Consider the following 20,327-nt stretch of genomic DNA (forward strand, 5'->3'; position numbering starts at 1 on the left):
AAAAAAAATATCAAGTTAGTTATTTGATATTGACGTTTTACCCAAAAATATTACATCTTTAAATATTGAATATTTTGCCGTAGTATGTTTGTCCAAATGGGCTACCGTACCGCTTAGGCAGCGTGACTCAAGAGGGGCGGTGCTAGATTTTATGTAGTAACACAGTTACTTCGGTTCTGTTTTTGCACCACCATAATATCAAATAATGAGCACCTCTGAGTTGAAAACCATCACTGTGATCGGCAGGTGAGCAAACAACAGAACAATAACAGCAGCTCTAAAGTTCTGGTTCAGTTTGGATGTTTTTCAGGTTGTGTGTCTGCATCTTCAGTTTATTGCTTTTTCACATAGTTTTAAATGCTTTCATGTATCTTTTGCATGCCACTTTTAAAAAAAAAATCTTTTGCGTCTCTTCTTTGCAGCTAGAGTTGTCCGAGTTGTTATTTCAAACACGATTGCAGCATTACTATAATCAATTTGCCGCCATGCTGACTATATGTCTGTATTCTGCGACCCCTTTAAGGACAGGCTTACATTTTAACCCATTTCTTGTACCCTGATCAGTATTTTTGTGCAGTCAGCTGAACTTGGTGGTCTTTTGAAGTGACCTTTCTCTTGACCTGCGACGTAACACAAAGTCATGTTTAGCTGACTTTGCTTATTAGTTGCACTAATAAGCAAGAGGAAGCTTACAAAAGTTCACAGTTTGCATAAGTATAGTAAATATGGAGCGCTAAGATAGCCTTTTGTAAAATAAATAATCACTTTTTGGTTCAGGTTCAGCATTTAGTCTTCTTCAGTTCATGTATCAATTTTGGTGACTCAGATGTGCCTGAAATAAAGTTCAGCTAGAAATTTTTTTGTTAACTTTTTTTTTTTTTTTTTTTTTTTTTTACTGAGGCAGTACTTGTTTTTATATATATATTTTGAAGAATGGTCTAGGGCACTCAGATGAATTATTATACAGTTAGAGATTCTGAGAGGATCAGAAATTATCTTTAGCAGTTATTTAGTTAGATATAAGAAGGTTTTATGTTCAAGCAGTTAGTCTCAAGAATAACTCACTATGCTTCAACTTTGCTGATACGTCAATTTGAAGAAATGTAATCAAACGCAAGATTTTACAGCATGAAATTTAAATTGTTTCTTCCCTCACGCTTCTTCTCTTCCTCCACGTGTTTAGCGGTCTGATTGGCCGCTCCTGGGCCATGGTGTTCATCAGTGGAGGCTACCAGGTAAAGATCTACGACAACCAACCAGGGCAGGCTGCAAAGGCTATCACGGAGATCAGGTACTTACAAATGTGCATAGAATATGTTCCTCTTGTGAGGCTCTTTAAATCTTTACTGCTAAAAGCCAACATTACATACAACGTAATAAAAGAGAGTAAGAAGAGATCTTAAATACTAGCAGTTCCTATAATACAACATGTGAATTCTCTCTGGAGATTTCCTATATTTCACATTAGATTGTCTATTAAATAAACTATATTTTATATCCTTATCATTAGGCTGGAGAGCATTGAGAAATAGTTTACATTTTTTAACAATTCCTCCAGGAAGTTCAACAAAAATGCTGCCTAGAGAGTTCTCATTGTCTCCGAAGCCCGTCTGGTTGTGTTGGAGTTTTTTGACATTTCTTCGTGGGTTCAGGAAGCAGACGGAGGAGCTGGAAGAGACCCACATGCTGAGGGGAGATCTCAGCGCCGCGCAGCAGCTCGCTCTGCTCTCCTGCTATGAAGACTTGGCCCCGGCGCTGGAGGGAGCCTTTTTTGTCCAGGTAATTCAAACAGACAAGTCTGAGTCCATTTCCTCAAAACCGAGGAGGAAATGCTGCGCCAATTTCAAACTGAATGCAGTTGGACAGCGACGATTTCTATTGTTTCAAGAAATTAGTGCCATCTTAACTTTACTTAAATAAACTGAGAACATTGAGCCCCGTGCAAAACGTCCTGGCTCTTTAATTGCGTTGATTATACTGAAGGGGGCAGAATAGCACATTGTTTTCCTGCTCTTTATTCAATCAACTCAATATCCCTTTAAAATTTAAAATTACATATATATATATATATATATATATATATATATATATATATATATATATATATATATATATATATATATATATATACACAGTATACATATTTGGTTTCTGAACTCTACTTGTTCTAAAACCAAAGCAAACAAAAAGTATTTGGTGAATAAACTTTTTTTTCCTGTTTGTTTTTGTTCTGTTGCTAATTAAAGGAGCAGTTCACTGGAAACAAGCAGAAAAACCTCAATGTTCAAAACAGCAACATAAAAACAAGTAACGTCTGACAGCGATTTAATGGCTACAAACTCATCCAGATGAGCTCATTTTCTCTCTGTGGAGTAAAACAGCTTTCAGTTTGACTTCAGAGAAATCTGATAACAACAAAAATATGCCCGGTTTAACTTTGAACTGCGTCGGGGTTTATTTTCTGTTACAGATTTTTGTTTTTGTTGTAGTCAAGAAAAAGAGGAAGGTTGCAGGCTGTCAGTGACATCACATCTTGCCCTGGTTATGGCTCCTGTTTGTCTCTATTTATTAAAACCAGAACTGAGATGCAAGGATTGTAAAGCTCTTACATGTCAGACGAGCTAAAACACACAAAGTATTGAGTTCAAATGCAAAGAAAATACGAAAAAATTTGAAATTTGCTCTCTCAAATCTTCTGGTCAATATGTTTGTCAAAAAAGAAAATGGTGTGGGGGAAAATATTTGTGTTTTCCAGCTTTATTCCCCAATCACATAATGTAAGACAATAGACAAATAGAGTGATAAAAGGCACAGATATCTAAAGCCATGTTCAATCAATCAGAACATGAGAAAGAGTTTTGTTTGTCAGATTAAATGTAGCTTTTGAAAATAACTTTTATGCAGGTAATAAATATACTTTTCATTAAGCTCACACTTCTGTTTTTAAAATAGATTTTTTTTATTGATATAATGTAACATCCTAATTTTAAATGTAATTTTTTTCATGACTTCTGAGCGGAAAGTCATCATAGTTAACAAAAATAAAAACTTTCAAACATCTGTGTGTGTGTACAGGTAATGAACTCAAATAATGAATATAATTGCATTTGTAGGTGGATGATGCTGAGTTATTTGTTTTGAAGGATTTATTGAATGGGAGAAGAAAAGTCTGATGTTTTGTCCAAATGATTCCTGCATTTTAAAGTAAAGAGAAAATGCAGAGGTTTTTTTTTTTTTTTTTTTTTTTTACACTGCTCTTTAAAACACATAGGAGGTTTTTAATTCACACTTTGACCCCCTGATGCTGAATGTCCCTAATCTCCTTTTGGTAACACTTTATTTGAAGGGGTGTGAATAAGACTGACATGACACTGTCATAAACATGACATAACATCTGTCATGAACATAAAAAAGTCTTTATCAATGTTTATGACAGCTGTCATGAAATGTCATTCGGTAAATAAAGATACTTTTAATGCAAAGTTGCTCTAAAAGTTGCATTAAAAGTCCATTAAAAGTGCCAACTTTGCATGATTTTGTAAATAATGACAATTTAACGCAAAGTTGGCATTTTAATGGACTTTTAATGCAACTTTTAGAGCAACTTTGCATTAAAAGTGTCATTATTTACCGAATGACATTTCATGACAACTGTCATAAACATTGATAAAGACTTCTTAATGTTCATGACAGATGTTATGTCATGTTTGTGACAGTGTCATGTCAGTCTTATGGACACCACTTCAAATAAAGTGTTACCCTCCTTTTTTTCCCCCGCCACTCTTAGGAACCCAAACTACAATCAGCACTAAAACCCTTTTAAAATGTAGTACCAGTCACCTGAAATCGGATAGAAAGCTGACCTTTTTTAAACAAAGAACCAAAGGAGGCCCAGAAGACAATGATGCTGTTCTTCCCAGTAGATATGATCAAGGAAGGGAAAAAAAATCAGCGCTCACTTCACTGAAGCGGCCTTCCCAGAAATAACAATGTAGACAAAACAATGTTTTTCTTTTTTGGTATCGCTTCCACCTCCTGTGTTCTTACCACATGAAGCTACCTGACGGTTCGCTTCTCTGTCAATCACATATTTAGTCGAGAGGAGGAAGCATGAGAGCTTTTTCCCATTAACAGGACTGATGTTGATCCTCACCGGTCAGATCTGTGATTTCACATTAAGGGTAAGCCTTTATCACGATATTTTGAGACGCTATTGTGATAACGATAAAAGTGACGATAAGAAGTATTTATTACAGATTGTTTAGGTAACTGTGTGACTCTGAACGAGCGTCGCAGTAATTATAGTCCCACAAACACAAATACACTAAAACATTCCTGCTTGTAACACGCTTCTTTAGGACACCGGTCACATAAAGAAGTGTGATTCTTATCACTAAACTGTGCACATATTTTCAAATTTATTGATATTTATGTATACGCTCATTGAAAAAAAAAGTGGAATAAATAGTAAATCTAAAAATCCTGACAATATGGACAGTTTACTGAAATTTATTGTGACTACGATAAATCTAAATTTCATCATGATAAAAAATGTATCACAATAAATGCGATAAATTAACACCCTTAAGTGGAGCATGACTTTAAATCCTCATATCCATAACAAATTGATTCATGTACTCAAAACATCTCCTTTTATATTGTGTATTACCATTATTATCAGTTTCATTGATTCCCTTTATGAAAAGTTACACAACTTCCTTTGTTTTAATAATTCACAGCTGTGTGTCACCGAAACCTAAATGCTGACTCTGAGTGAACCTGAAAACAAGTTTAATTAGAATCGTTTTAATTACTTAAAGGACATTTAATGCACAGGTTTTATGATGCTCATCCATTTCTAAATATTATTTTCTTGTCTATATCCATATTTGGGGCTAAATAAATATAGAGTTAGAAAAAATTTAGAAAAATCTCAATTTTAATGTGAGCACTTTTATTTAGTAAGGAAATAATTGCACATTAAGATTTATTTTATTATTATTTTCTACAAAATCACAGGTGCCACTCTTAACATCAAGTGCAATTAATCAAACATTTTTTGTAATTTATAACTTGACTTTTTAGGTTAATCAATGGGTCTGTGACCTTTTAACTAGTCATCCATGATTTTCTTTTTGAATGGAGTGTAAATATGATCTGTCACGGAGCCCTATTTGCTTTACCCACCGGCTCTTGACTCAATGATCCGTATATATTTTTATTGCACATTAAGCACAGCGGCGTGTAAAATCTCACCTGTAGAAACAGCAGCAAAGAGGAGTGTTTGGATCACAGCTGAAATGTGGAGTTTGCTAAACTCTTCTGAGTCTTTATACAGAACTGTGAACTTTGGGACTAAGACCAACAATCCACATGGATTTAGTGTGAAAGAGAATGAAAAAGTGGAAAATCACTTCAAAGAAACGTGTAAAAAACTACAGTTTAGTTTTCTTTGTATTAAACCAATAACTTCAAAACCGTTTCTACATGTGATGTGAGAGTTAACCCCTAATCCCCTAATTGCCCTCCGTTGTGTTTCACTGTAGATATTTTGTTCTTTCACATTCAAATCCAAAAATACTTAGTTGATATTGTTTCCTTTTAACATATTTGGTTGCTTTTTCAGTTAAATTATGCAGCATAAATGTCAAATATGTGAGGAAAAAGAGAGAAACTGTTTATAATGATCTTGTTTTTGTCTTTTAAAGATATATTAAGTGCATGGGTGAGTTGTTCTGTGATGACAAACACAACAGATATTGTATTTAATTTTACTATATTGTATTTTTCTTGTCTTATTTGTTAAGCGTGGGACGTTTTGAGTCCAAGACAAATTTTCCTCGGGGTGACAATAAACAATATGCTTTTGTATCATAATCTTAGTGTGCGTAAGCAGTGTTACGTGGATTTATTTATTATTGTTGAGTCTTTTGTATCAACAGTCACAGAGGTTATTCCTTTGTTTCCTTTTTTCTGTTTGTTGTTTTAAACGAATCTGTGAAAAGGCATCATCTGTAAGAACAGAGGATGTTAGTTTAAGGTGCTGCAGTAAATGATTTTTGCAGTCACGAATCTGCGTGTGTGTTCCTGCATTCCAGGAGTGCGTCTTCGAGCAGCTGGAAGTCAAGCAGAGCGTCTTTCAGGAAGTGGAACGTTTCGTGGGCAAAGCAGTGATCCTGAGCAGCTCCACTTCCTGCCTGGTGCCCAGCAGCGTCTTCGCCAAAGTGCAGGAGAGAAGCCGCTGCCTCGTGTCCCATCCGGTCGGTGCCAACACAGAACCGCAGCAAACGTCCGACTGAAAACCCGCTGGAACAGAAAGAGTGCTAATTAAGGGGCGCATCGGAGAATTTGTGATGATGCGTGTTAGGGCCAATGTGGATAGAAAAGAGAAAAAGAAGAAGTAGTACATTTCTGTCAAAAAAAAAAAACTTACATTCTCTAAAGAAGAAACAAGAAGATGTGAGTTTGAAAAGTCTAAAATTTGCTAGAAAAAACTCAGAATTTTTTTTAGATTAATCTCTGAAATTTTCTAGAAAAACATGGACATTTCTGAGTTTGAAAAGCCAAAACGTTTTGACTTTTCAAATTCAGAAATGTTCATGTTTTTTCTAGAAAACCTCTGAGATTAACTTGAAAATTTGTGAGTTTTTTCTCGCAAATTCACAACTTTTCAAACTCAGAAACCTCCTTGTATTTTTGTTTCCAGAACATTTCTGAGGTTAATCTCAAAACATCTGCGTTTTTTTCCCCCCATCTGCAAAAAAACACTGTATTTCCATCTCCGACCACAAACACAAAGCGAAACAAATCAACCGTCTTCCAGAAAAGCAGGAAAATTGATGAGTTTTAGATGTTGCAGTATCTTTCCACAACAATAACTGCGCATCATCCAACAGTGAAGAAAGAATAGATTTTGTGACCATATATTCTGATAAAAGGATTATGCTGCGTCATGTCACAACATCGCATGTCATGTTGTGACATGCGACGTATTAGTGACCTAATCAGCTTTCCTCGTTCGTGTCTCGTTCCCTTCAGGTAAACCCACCCTACTACGTGAAACTGGTCGAGCTGGTGCCTCACCCAGAGACCGCAGCAGCCGTTATGGACGCCACCCATTCTCTGATGACCAAGGTGCAGATTACAGATTAAAGTTCCCGTGGAGGGTTGAAGTTAGAACATGTCGGGGTGATGAAATGACTGGCTGGTATAATGGGGCTGTGACGTCAAACCAGCGCTGCAGGTTGGATTGATGGTTCTGAGTCGTTTTCTACATGACAGCTGAAAATGCCTGTTTAAGCTGCTGATCCGTAACCAATAAATTACTGCTTTAGAGAAGGACTTTGTAGGACTTAAAATTTAAACTTCATAATGTTTAATCCCTGGAAACGACTGGGAGATTGTTCCCAGAAGCCGTAGCTTTACTGTGAATCTTAATTTAATTCTTTTTACCTGTTGTCTAGTCCACTCCTAAATCTGTCTTTATTGGGTTTGCAGTGCTCAGCTTGTAGTTTTATGATAATTTTTCATGATTTTGAGGGTTTGCTACTTGTGTTTTATGTATTTATAAGAATTTCAACACCAGTTCGTACACAGCTATTGCTGAACTGGTACTGAAGTGTCTTGAACTTTATGTGTCATTGATATTTCATGACAATGCCTTGAGGTTTGCAGGATGTACTCTGAAGGAATTCATGAAATTTGTCTTTTTTTCCTGAGAACATAAAACCACTAAACAGTATTGTTCATCTTTTATCTTATCATGATAAGAAGTTTGGTATTTCTTTGTCACCATAAATTCCAATCGATTATAATTAAAACATCCACAACCTGACCATTTTGTCAAGAGATTGTTGGTTTCACTATTTTCTCCACTGTTTGGTCAATGAAAGTATCAGTAAATTTGAACATATGTGTGCAGTTTAGTGATACAAATCACACTCTTGTCCTAAAGAAGCGGGTTACGAATAGGGATTTATTTTAAAGATCATTATCTGGGTTTGTGGAGTCGTGACTCCGGAACACCTCACCAGGGAGGCGTCCAGGAGGCATCCTTACCAGATGCCCAAGCCACCTCAACTGGCTCCTCTCGACGTGGAGGAGCAGCGGCTCTACTCTGAGTCCCTCCCGGATGACCGAGCTTCTCACCCTATCTCTAAGGGAGAGCCCAGCCACCCTGCAGAGGAAACCCATTTCGGCCGCTTGTACCCGTGATCTCGTTCTTTCGGTCATGACCCAAACCTCATGACCATAGATGAGGGTGGGAACGTAGATCGACCGGTAAATCGAGAGCTTCGCTTTTTGGCTCAGCTCTCTCTTCACCACGACGGACCGGTACAGCGCCCGCTTCACAGTAGACGCTGCCCCAATCCGCCTGTCGATCTCCCGCTCCCTTCTTCCCTCATTCGTGAACAAGATCCCCAGATACTTAAACTCCTCCACTTGAGGCAGGACGACCCCCCTGACCCGGAGAAGGCACTCTACCCTTTTCTGGCTCAAGACCATGGCCTCGGATTTGTCACTTCTTGTTGGTAAATCTGAAGGAAAATGCAAAATCCCTGACAAACAGTTTAACCGTCCGAGGTTATAGGAAGCTTTAAATTTCAGGTTTTGGTTCTGTGGCTCTCCTGCCTGACTTCCGGTTTGTTTTGGTTCAGGTCGGCCAGGCGCCCGTCCTGCTGAGGAAGGAGATAGACGGCTTTGCCGTCAACAGAGTTCAGGCTGCAATTATTGCTGAGTCATGGAGGCTGGTCCAGGTGAGTGTCAGGGTGAGGCTTTCTATTGTTATTTTATAACAACTTGTTATTTCAAGTTAAGACATTTTCTTCACAAAAATGTCTTAACCTGCGTGACCAATTTATTAACTAATGTGATGGTTATCTGTCATTTGAACCCAAAGAACTTCTTGGCTGTTTTCTGGAGATATTGCTCCGATATTTCTGTCTCGATGATGAATTTACTTTGTGAGCTGCACCAGTCTAATGGACTGCAGTAGGGCTTCGGTCAGAAAGCGTTCTGGATGTCAGTCGATTTTAAACTGTAGTTCTACAGCGATGCATTCTGGGTACGGAAGAAACCGGAAGAAAGTAAACAAAAATAGGTTTCGCCCCCTTCAAAATAAGAGCATGGATATACCGTATTTTCCGCACTATAAGGCGCACCTAAAAACCTTCAATTTGCTCAAAAGCCGACAGTGCGCCTTATATATGGACCAATATTGAGCCACAACAGGTTTAGCAACTACGGTAAGCAGCCACCGACTCATTTTCGCCCATAGAAGAAGAAGTGCGCGGTGCATGCTGGGATAGTTGTCAGAACGCTGGTTTGTTAATAAAGTTTGATAATACATTTGAAGCCAGGGGGGCGGAGGGTCGGGGGAAGAGAGACAGAGACTGTGGCGGCAGCGTGTCAGTTGGTCTGTTACCCAGAAAGCAGTTGGGCACAATATCGCAACACCAACACCGTGAGTGAAACAATGACTGGGGCAGCCTACTATATAAAGTACTCGGGACCATTTTTTTACACATGTGGATGTGTAATAATAGAGTACGGAACAAATTGGCAACCCAAACTGAAGTGTCTATTCTATGCACCTTGTATATGAAAAAAGTTTTAAAATAGGCAGGTGCGCCTTATAATCCGGTGCGCCTTATAATCCGGTGCGCCTTATAGTGCGGAAAATACGGTAAATGTCTACTTGAAAAATTGCAAACAAAACGTCAACTCAGACGTCATGTCAACGTTTGTTCAACTGGAAGTTTATAAAACAGCCAAGTAAACTGGAGCTTTAGGAAAAGTGAAGTTTGCCACCGGTAAATGTTTTCAAAGTTAGCAGATGTGCTAAAGTAGTTTCCTGCGCTAAGCAAAAACGTTAGCGCTGCCATAAGCAGATTAGCAGAAATGTGCCGCTGCATTAATGTCGTTTCTCCTAAAGAGCGGCTAGATTTTAAATAATCTTGAGAGGCAGCAGTCAGTGCTGCTGCTGCTTCCGATTCCAAACTATTCCAAACTTTGAATTTTTGAACTCAAGCTTGTTTCGCTGACATTTTTTCGACTACATTTCTTTTGTTGTTGTTTTTCACGATTGAGCGCTTGGGAGGTTTTGCTTGCTGAGCTTCCTGAGGTTTATCCATGCAGCTTCTTTAAGTGGCAGCAAAGTTCCTCCTCTCCTCACAGCTGTGAAATTTTGAGGAGTCACTGAATAAATGAGTGGCTCATTATCCCACTGATGAGACACGGAGGCATGCAGTCTGGTGAGTACGCGCTGTTTTAGTCACCGTTACCCAACGAGCAGGTGGTGGGAGTCAACTTTTTTCTTCTAGGAATTAACGCACAGATAATTACTTCAAGGAAATTCAACGGCAGTTACAGCTGAGCGTCTCCCTCCTGATCTGTGCATCCCTCACACGAGATTTCACGCTCATGACATTCGTCATCGCTTTATTTTCATGTTTATTTCGGGTAGGGTGACCTCCGAGGCCGTGCCTGGGCCTCAGCGGGTCAAAATGCCACTTTGTTGTAGACGTATTAAATTTCACTTTTGAAGATGCTCAAACTAGTCCTACTCGTCCCACCAGTCACTAGATGAGGCGCACCCCGGACAGGCTGTCGACACTCAAAATTTTAGTGGCCTTTTTATGTTTTGTGAGTGACATGCATCCACACAAGGCGTAGCTGCGTGACATCGGTATGTATGAAACGTCTCAGAAACACCATGCATCATATAGAACTGAAGTTATTGTTCTGCTTAACAAAGTATAAAAACAAACCAATGAAGATTCAACTTTTTTTTTACTGTACAACAAAGTAATTGAGGCTCGTAGCAGATTCATTGTGTTGTCGGCTCAGTCAAACAGGTCCTCATTGTAAATCAGCTCGAATGAGGGGAAACTGTGTCCTTCTCAACGATTGCCAACATGTGTTGGAAGCACAGTAAGCGTCTAATTGAGCTGATTTGCATACATATGCCTCATTAATGCAAGCAGGAGGCACAGCTTAGCTGTTTTTGTCACGTTCGCTGCTGCCGGACGCAGCGGCATGTGAGAGACATTCGCTGCAGACCGCTTCAGCAAGAGTTTCCAGGTAGAAGACAAGAAGGCAGAAAAATAAGGCAAGCCTCCGTTAGGCTTGAGCAAACATTACTCAAGGTCACAAAAGGAGTAGACAAAGGTCTTAGTGACAGGAAACATAGGAGGGCTGAAGATGTTTACTCACCATTGTAGATGTGACTTGCTGTTGACAGAAGTTTAAAAGTCAGGATTGCTACATCATTCATATCTGAATTGCTGTATATGTGTTTTCCAGGCATATAGTGCCATTTTTATCACGATCAAGTAACAATGTCGCTTAAGTTGTTATAAAAATGCTGCATATATCAAATATGACTTTTAAAAAAAATTACTTTGTAATTTAACACCTTGAAATTGGGACTCTGTCTCTTTAAGAAGCTGCAGCTCTTTCTGAAACTCCTTCTTCAGGAAGTCATCACAACACTGCTCCTCTACTAAACCTTTAACAATGGAAAAGTAGCTTGTAGAAACAGCTCAGCAGATGCTCAGTTGCACCAGGTGTTTGCTAATTGCTGCTGGCTAGTCTGAAGGAGCTGAGTGGGGGAGAGAAGCTCTGTGAGGCAGAAGCTCTGAAATTTAGAAACTTCAGCTGAGAGGAGGAGTTGTGCCTCAAAGGCGGGGCTAGGTCCAACCAGGCGTTTTGCACAGCTGAATGGTTGCCATGGAGATTAAAGGATTTCTCAAACATGCCTGAAAGAATCAAATCAACACTAGATAGGATTTTGATGAGGGAATAACATTATAACATGACATAAAGTTTAAAGAAGTAGATTTTACAGAGTAGTGGCACTTTAAGATACTTAACCAAGTTGAAATTCACTTATTTTTAATTCTAAAATGTAGAAAATTTGTTGTATTGAATTTGCTTATTTCATCTTCCACTTACTAAAATGATCAGAAAAGCAACGTAAAATTCATAGCTGGTTTAATTGGTGTCGACCTTCATGCGATTTGGTTTGTTTTCATTATCAAGTGTCTTACTGAGTGCAGAAATTTATGTTAAGTGTCTCATAATGTAAGTTCATATAGAAAAAAAACGGCTTATGAGAGCGGATATGGTTGCAGTTTACAGATTGTGCCACTAGAGGTCCCAACATTTATTAGTGGTCAACTAACCATTATAATGCCATAAAATAGGAATATGATGTTAAAATCGGTTTCATAATCTAAAATATTTAAGTGTGACAAAAAAGCAAAAACAGAAGAAGTTCTGTATAAATGCGTATATTTATACAGGGTATAAAATAACTGGTATATTTTATACCAGTTATTTGTAACTGGTATATAAAAAAATCCTCAAATATAAAACTTATTTGACCTCTGCTGTCTATTAGAAACTTTATCAAAAATATGCTTCAAAATAGAAATATTTAGCCTTCTTTTAGCTTCATGGAGTTCCAAGGTGTTTTCTCAATGCAGTTTTAAATGCAGCTATGTAATTTCGCTAAACACTCCATCACCAGTCACTGCAGTCAGAAAAAATTAGTTTCACAGAGCAGCTGCTGCTCAGTAGGCTTCATCAGTCTGTTTCACACAAAAAAATGGGGAAAAAAATAAGAAAGAAGGGAAAGTAGAAAGGCTGGCGGACAAAAATAATAGCAAAAGCACACATTGTATCTTTCTACTGATACGCCCTACTTAAACCCTCATCAGAAATAGAATGAGCTGTAAATGTGCAAAAAACAAAAGCTGCTGGGTTTGGGAAACAAAACAAAGAACTCAAACAGGATGCAAAGTTCTGCGTCGATTATCAGGAACGCCGTTCTGGTTGCAATCTTATACGTCCCTCCTTACATAACACAACTCTCCCTCGCCCCTCGAAGCGCACACAAACCCAGAAAAAAAAAACAAAAAAAAAACGGGGCCTTGAGTCGAGGCCAGTGGTGGAAAGCAGAGCGGCTGAGAAAGCGCCTCGTTACCCCCAGTGATTACTGGAGAGAAAAGACCCCATTTCTCTCAGATAACAGCGCCGTTGTTGGACGCAGGGGCCAAACAAAGGCGACCCTGTCCCGTTCCTCCACCTCTCTGTATCTGTTTCCTCTGTGGTCAGCCAACAGGCATCTCAAACCCAGAGATACCTGAACCACTCCCTCCGTCTGGCCCTCTTTCCATCCCTCCATCCTGAGCTGTCTCCTCCCTGCACAGAAGCTGCTGGGCCGGAGAAACTCTATATAGTGAGAGTGTTTAAAGATGGGATCAGGAACAATTTGGCGCTGAGAAGACATTAGAGGTAGAAAGTTGCAGCTTTGTTGGGCTGCTCTAAATAACATGTTCTTGCCTCTTCAGAGTTTAATCTGACACCCTGCTTTGTTGGTGGCATCGTCGCCATCCAACCCTGCAACGCGTTGGCTTGTTCTGGGCCACAGAAACTTCTCCACTTTTTGTTACGTTTTGCAACGGCAAACATCAATGTATTTATTTATTTTTTTTTTTTTTGGTATGTCATAGAGCAACATGACGTTGTGTATAATTGGAAAGGGTTGCAACAGTAATGAAGAATAATAAAAATCTGAAATGTGTGGCGTCCACTTGTTTTCAGTTGACTTTACTCTAATGCTGTAAAATAAAAATAAGTTAAACAAATTACCTCAAGACACCATATATTTGTAAAGTATTAAGTCCAGGGAACCAGAGTTTGGTTATAAAATGATTTCCTAGCCTTTAGTATCTAATAAATCTCTGGCCAACCTATCTATAAGAGTGTCACAACTGCCAACTTACCAAAACCATCTAAAATGACACTTACTCAGAAGAGCAGCGTAGAGACACGTGGTGACTTTCAAGGAGCTGTAGAGCTACATACTTCAGGTGGAGGAATCTGTTGGCCGGGTAACTGTTAGCTACGTACTCCACAAATCTGGTCTTGACAAGAACATAGTCATAATTAGCCCCGGTAAAAACCAGGGCCTTGGGGTGCTGTGATGGCGCAGGGGCAAAGCACAACCAACATAAGGAGACCTGATGACCTTTGGTGCATGTCTTCCCCCTCTCTCATTACCCTCTTTCCTAAAAAAAAAAAAAAAGGCCACTACAGCCAACAAAACCTTGTTCTTCTATTAGGTTCATCCAGAGCGTCTGGAGCCTCTGCTATTGACAAACGATTGTTTCCTGGAGACATAAACTCTGTTGAAGTTTTCAATGATTGGATCTGATTTTACACATTTGCTAACATTTGGCTGTGATGTATATAATAGGCCAGTTCGATCCTATGAAGCTTACTGGAAATTGCGCGCTCTCTAAACAACCACTGCAAGGAGAGAAGCTCTGACTTTAATTGCTCATCATTTTGGAAGTGTGGCCAACATGGACTGGACATCTTTGTTCACTTCCTATGCTACCATTGCTAAAACTACAACCAGAGGTAGACTTCAATTCAAAAATAGTAAAGAAAATCAATGTCATTGTTCATAACTCCTCTTTCTCCTTCTATCAGGATGAACTGCATCCTGAGAAATTGAGCTCAATGAGATAAATCGCAGTCAGAGCACTGAAGGGAGATGAGAATCGAGTTGAATTTGATAGGAAGGCTTCCTCTGACTAACAAAACGTCATTGTTGAGAAATAGTCAGATGAGACCAAACAAACTTTTAGATCCTCATGCAAATCGTTATGTGTGGTGCAAAGCTGACAACGCAGATCCCCCTAAACACATCATTCCCTTGGTGAGTTGATGTGGGGAAGGTTTTGCTCAACAGGGACCAGGAAAGCCGATCAGAGCAAATGGGAACACAGGAGGAACTCAATACCAGGCAATGCAAACAGCCAGAGCTACAATGGAGTGATTTAGATCAAAGGATATTTATGAGTTAGGATGAGAATATCTGGCAGACTTCAACATTATTGTTCACAGATTCTCTCCTTAATCTGACTCGGACTGAGCTTTTTTAACAAATAGGAAATTCTCTTCTAGTCGTAGAACACTACTTTGTGTTGGTCTACGACATAAAAACCCTAAAGAGCCACAAATAGTTTTGGTAGGAAGTGTATCCGCTGCATAAATGCATTTTTAAAGCCAAATAGTTTTTTGTAGATGACGTATTAATTTTATGTCTTCCTCTGACAGGATGGTGTGATATCAGTGAAGGATATCGACCTGGTGATGTCAGAGGGACTGGGAATGCGCTACGCCTTTATAGGTCCCATGGAAACGATGCACCTGAACGCACCTGAAGGTAATGTTTCCTCCTTTAGGTTTAGATTGGGTGTGTGATCAAGCCAGTGATGCGTTTTGAAGTTTGAATTCCGCGTTTCACTCATCTGTAAACAGGTAGAGGTCAAGGCTACTTGCTGGGAATTCACGTAATTCATGTCGGTGACGCGGCTCACATGTATGTACCGCACCATGTGAGATGGTGCAGTGTGTGTGCGTGTGTGTGTCGCACTGCGATCGAAACCTCATGGTGATGGAGAATATCAAAGGGGAGTGTGAAACCCAGAGAGTATCCCTGACTGACTCCACACACGGACACACACACACACACACACACGGACACGCACACACACACACACACACACACACACACACACACACACACACACACACACACACACACACACACACACACACACACACACAGATAAAGTACAGTCTGGCTGAACAAAGCTGCCTTTTGATGGGTAGCTGAATGTCCTCCCTCACACCAGTAATCTAAAACTCACACAGCTCTCACCGCGGCCTTCAAACCAGGTGCCAACTCTACGTGTAGTTACAGTACAGGACGGATTTTAGTTCTCCTTCTCAGGAAGCAGTCGTACATATCGTGTTCTCAAAAGATCGCTCGGACCTGCTCCAGGTCTGTCTTTCAAGTTCTTAGATCCGTCCAATCAGATACCCCGGCACTCCGGCTCCCTGTCTCTCCGGGCCCTACCTGAGCGCTTTTGTAAACTATTAACGCACACAGCGGGACATTGTTCCTTAAAGGAGCAGTCCACTAAAAAGGCCCTGATTGTAGCTTTAAGGAAGTACCCCGAGCTCCTTTGAAAGACGCGGGCAACTTTTCCGTCAGAAGCGTCTGCGTAAGATGAACAGGAAAAGCAAGTGTTGGCAATAAACTATCCAAGCGTAAAGCAGATAATAAGCCAAGGACAGAGAAGACGTTTGTTGTGATATGTTGAAAACATTGTAGCCGCTGTTAGCTCCCATCTGATTACAGACAACCACAGTCCTGGGAAAAAGCAACAAGGTTCGACTTTTTTTAATAAGGGAAATTCAAAATTTAAGCCGCAGATAAACAACTGAAATGTCACAAAGTATAAATTCCCCTTTCATCGTTTTGCATCATATAAAACCACTGATTTCAATGTATTCTATGTGGATTATATATCATTGACAAACACAAAGTTTCTGTAAACTGTAAAATATAAAGTTGTTGCAGAAATGTGCTGCAGGTTGAAACAATTTACTGTAAAACCACAAAAACATGTGCAAGTGGATAAATTCAGACAATAGCAGTAAAGTTTCCTGGTGCGGCGGACTCCCTTTCTCATCACAGTGAGATGTTTAGTTGACTGTAGATGGCACTTATCGCGCCGCAGTGCTATGTGTCGGTAGGGGTACGACGCAAACCGTCAGGGTTCAGCATGAGGACATCATCAGACAGAGAAACGCGGTTCTCAGGCTGTACTGTCTTCACATCGTAGAAATAAATCCTCAACTGAACAGGAGCAGTAACTCAGAAGACGATCCGTGCCTGGATCAACTTTAAAATCCACTCTTTCAGTGCTTTTTTATTTTTTTGGTGACACACCAGGCCTGATTTAGTCTGAAGCGGTTTGGACACATTGCTTTTCTTTTTGCCCCCAGTTTTCCTTTAGGGTTTTTTTCCTTCAAACATGTAGAACTCTCCAGCAGCATTCCTTATCAGAGGAATGTCAACAGACCACACCGCCCACCTGCCCTCTGATACTTTTTACCTCGTTATCGTCGCTTCTACAAAGCCTGCGTCGGTGTTGAGGAGATCCTGAAGCTCCGAAGACATTTAGACAAGCGAGCCGAATCATTTTCACAATGTTGGCGTTAAATTTTAGATCAAAGCCCACTTGATAATCATAAACGACAGCTCAGGCTTATGGATTTTCACGTGTGAAAGCTGTCCAGATGGATTGACGCATTTTATCAAAATTAGCCCATTTTCAGCATACAACAAGTCTTAGAGGAACAGATGCACAACTTATAGCTATTAATATGTAACCGTTTGTTTGATCTGCACTTAAATCACTTATTAGCCAAATGGTGTCCTGACTTCATCATAAATTAGTCATTAAAGATTAGTAAATGAGAGAATGACTCCATTAGATCTTTCTGAAAGTTAAAATAAGATGAATGGAGACTTAAGACGTTTTAGTAAAGCATTTAACATTGAGCTTTCCGCCTGACGGAGACCTTTTTTTTCAGACTGTTTCTTTTTCTTACATAAGTTATATTTGATTTACATTCAGTTTTATAGATATTTAAAATTCCCTTTGTTTTATCCATAGAGCTGAATTTTCATCTCTTCTTGTGTTTTTTTTTTTTTTTGGCAAACTCAGAAGGGATTTCATATTACTTTCTTCCCATAGCGGTGGACTGTTTTGACATAAAATTATAGATCTGACTATCTGTAATTACGTTCCAGGTATATAAACACGTGTTTTGACAGGATACGAGTACATATACATGATCCTGAGTCATTAATTTAAGATATCAGCTTTTGACTAGTAAGAAGAATAATTCAACATATTTTCAATTACATTTTAATAAGTCAATATTCCTTTCAGGATATCTCACCGGATTGGTCATTTCACGGGTCTCACATCCACATCCAACGTAATAATGACAAGTCAAAATGACATTTTTTAGAGATATGAATTAAGAATCACATGTAAGTCCTCTAGTTCTGCCGCTGAGCTGTCCAAACAGTTGCCTGCAGAAATAAAACTGTCAGAACAGCGCCACAATGCAGAAAGAGTGGTATTGCGATGTTCAGAGAATGTGAATTTTGTGAACTTGAAGGTTGCTGCAAGAAATCGGTAAAGAATTTCCCACTTGTTCTCTTACGACAGACAACAAAACTTTTTGCTTTGAAGAGCAAAAACCGACACTGATCATGGAGAATTTTCAAAAAATCTTTTTTCATTTGTTAAAGTTTTTCATTTTTCATTGAAATTTCAGAATGCTGCATAAATCTGGGACATTTCGACCAGACTTAATAATTTTTCCAGGTTTCCATAATGTCATTCTGACTAGCCAGAATGTTAATTCAAGATATATGAAATAGAAAAGCTGCCTGGATGTTTCAGACGTCTCTAATTAATTTGGAAATATATTAACAGGATTTTTGACCGGTCAAAATTATAATTACAGATATACCTCATTTAGTTCTGCCTAGTCATTATTTGCTTTCAAGATATTTTGTCTTGATTCTTATACATTTCCTCTGTATAGACATATGATATCTTGAATTATGGTGTCATTCAAGATACTTTAATTACTTATATTTCCTTTATGACTAGACAAAATTTAATTGTTGACTTCTGAACGTTGTAAATATATTGATTTGAAGCTTTTATACAACTTAAACAAAAACCTGACTTCATTTACACTAGTCAGAATGTAAACAGATATATCTCAAATAGGTATTTTGTCTTGTCAAAATATAATTAAAGATATCTTAATTTACTTTATATGTCCAGTCATAAAAGAAATTTCTGATATGTGGGATATAAAAGTGGTTTGTCACTGTTGCCCTGCAGTGAGCCGGTGAAGCCCTCCTGCCCCGGACGCCATGCCTGTGTTAAGTCTAACAATATGATGAAAACCCCCAGCTCCCCCTGATCTGCTCCTCATTCCCAGCACTGTCCCCTCTTCCAGGTTTGGAGGACTACATGAGACGTTACGGGGAGGGAATAGCCAGGCTCCTGCGCTCCTTGGGGCCCGTACCGGACTTCTTCGGAGAGCCGGCCAAGCGCGTCGTTAAGGTAACCTAGAGGAACCTTCGCTGGCGTTAGCAGAAGGTCACGATAAGACACATTTAGCTCATTTACAGAAACCTGAGTTTAAAACTCTACCAGTATTTACTTATTGACCTTTTTGTAATCTGTAGTTGCTTCCTGTTAAAGCAGGTTGACGATGTTTTTGTCTCTGACTTGGTGAAAGCCAGTAGTTCCTGCTTGCATAGACACCCCCCTGGCAGTCACAGCTGTCTAACTTTTAAGGCTGCTTAAAAGTTAGACAAGGTTGAAAACGGCTGCAATGAAGCTGGAATAGTTTAAATTGATCTAATTAAGCAGGAGGGGGAAAAATCTGTCAGTCTGAATTGGTGGTGATTGTAACAAACTATCTGTCCTGTGTGACAATGTATTTGTGTGAGAGTGGAAGCTAGCATGGTTTCTGAAAAAACCTGGTTTTAACACTTTAACAGAATAACACACCTTAACACACAGACACTACCTTTGACGACCTGGTTGATTGTCCACCTGTTGGCCCCAGAGCCCTTTAGATCCTCTGTTGTTGTTAAACCGGTACAGAAGAAAGTCCAACATGTCCGGCCGAGGCCGTGTCACTCTGCCTGACACTCTTCATTTCTTTGCTCTCACTCGTTTCCCCTGCTGATGTCTCCAGGAGATGTGTGAGCTTATTCCCAGCGACCAGCAGCATCTGTCAGCCAGGAAGGAGAGGAGGGACCTGCTGCTCATGCACCTGGCTAAGCTAAAGAAGGACCACTGAGCTCAACGAGCGAAGGCCAGAGTTAAGACGGACTGCTTAAATCAGAAAGTACCTTAATCCACTGTCAATCAATGAGACTGATAAGATGAAACTTCTGAAGATTTCTGTGAGATTTCTCTGTAAATAATTTTCTTGGTGTTAATCGTAATTGTTCAGCATTCAAAATGCTGACTTTATTTTTGTGAGCTTGCTTTAGTTTTCTCAAGTCTGTAGATTTTTTTTTTTAACCTGGCAGGTTAAAACAATCACACTTAATGTTAGAAAGAATCAAAACAAAAATTATGAGACAATGTTTTGATAAATAAAACTAAGGAACTATTCCAGAGTTGCTTCTTTTATTGTACTTTTTTATTTTATTTTAAGAAGACCATTATTGGGCAGAGCTGATTTTTTTTTTTTCAGCAAAGTTTCCATCAACACAAATCTGCCTGGGACAGCAGGAAATGAGTGGACCACGAGTTTTGAGTGGATTTCCTGTTTTGAAATCATTTTATCTGCTTCCTTGAAATCTTTAGTTTCACTGAGATTTCTAAGCAGAGTGCAAACGTCAGATG

At 39.2% G+C, this 20,327-nt stretch overlaps 1 protein-coding gene and 1 long non-coding RNA gene across 4 annotated transcripts in view; one reads left to right on the forward strand and one right to left on the reverse strand.

The window, feature by feature from the left end:
- The first annotated feature begins 90 nt into the window (after window positions 1-90).
- On the forward strand, window positions 91-20,098 carry cryl1 (crystallin, lambda 1). The gene is made up of 9 exons (XM_008431793.3): window positions 91-246; window positions 1,184-1,291; window positions 1,653-1,779; window positions 6,099-6,260; window positions 7,039-7,134; window positions 8,658-8,756; window positions 15,133-15,241; window positions 18,919-19,025; window positions 19,669-20,098. Exons 1-9 carry the CDS (start codon window positions 206-208, stop codon window positions 19,771-19,773), a joined length of 954 nt encoding a protein of 317 aa, XP_008430015.1. The 5' UTR covers window positions 91-205; the 3' UTR covers window positions 19,774-20,098.
- The window catches only part of LOC103478164 (uncharacterized), a 38,145-nt gene continuing 23,911 nt past the window's right edge, over window positions 6,094-20,327 (reverse strand). For all 3 annotated transcript variants that reach the window (XR_535746.2, XR_014084967.1, XR_535748.2), the window contains one exon: window positions 6,094-6,306. This is a non-coding gene — a long non-coding RNA (uncharacterized LOC103478164). The remainder of the gene's footprint in view (window positions 6,307-20,327) is intronic.

The sequence above is a fragment of the Poecilia reticulata genome, chromosome 2 (genome assembly GCF_904066995.2).
Source record: "Poecilia reticulata chromosome 2, P_reticulata-male-v2, whole genome shotgun sequence".
Taxonomy (NCBI): Eukaryota; Metazoa; Chordata; class Actinopteri; order Cyprinodontiformes; family Poeciliidae; genus Poecilia; species Poecilia reticulata.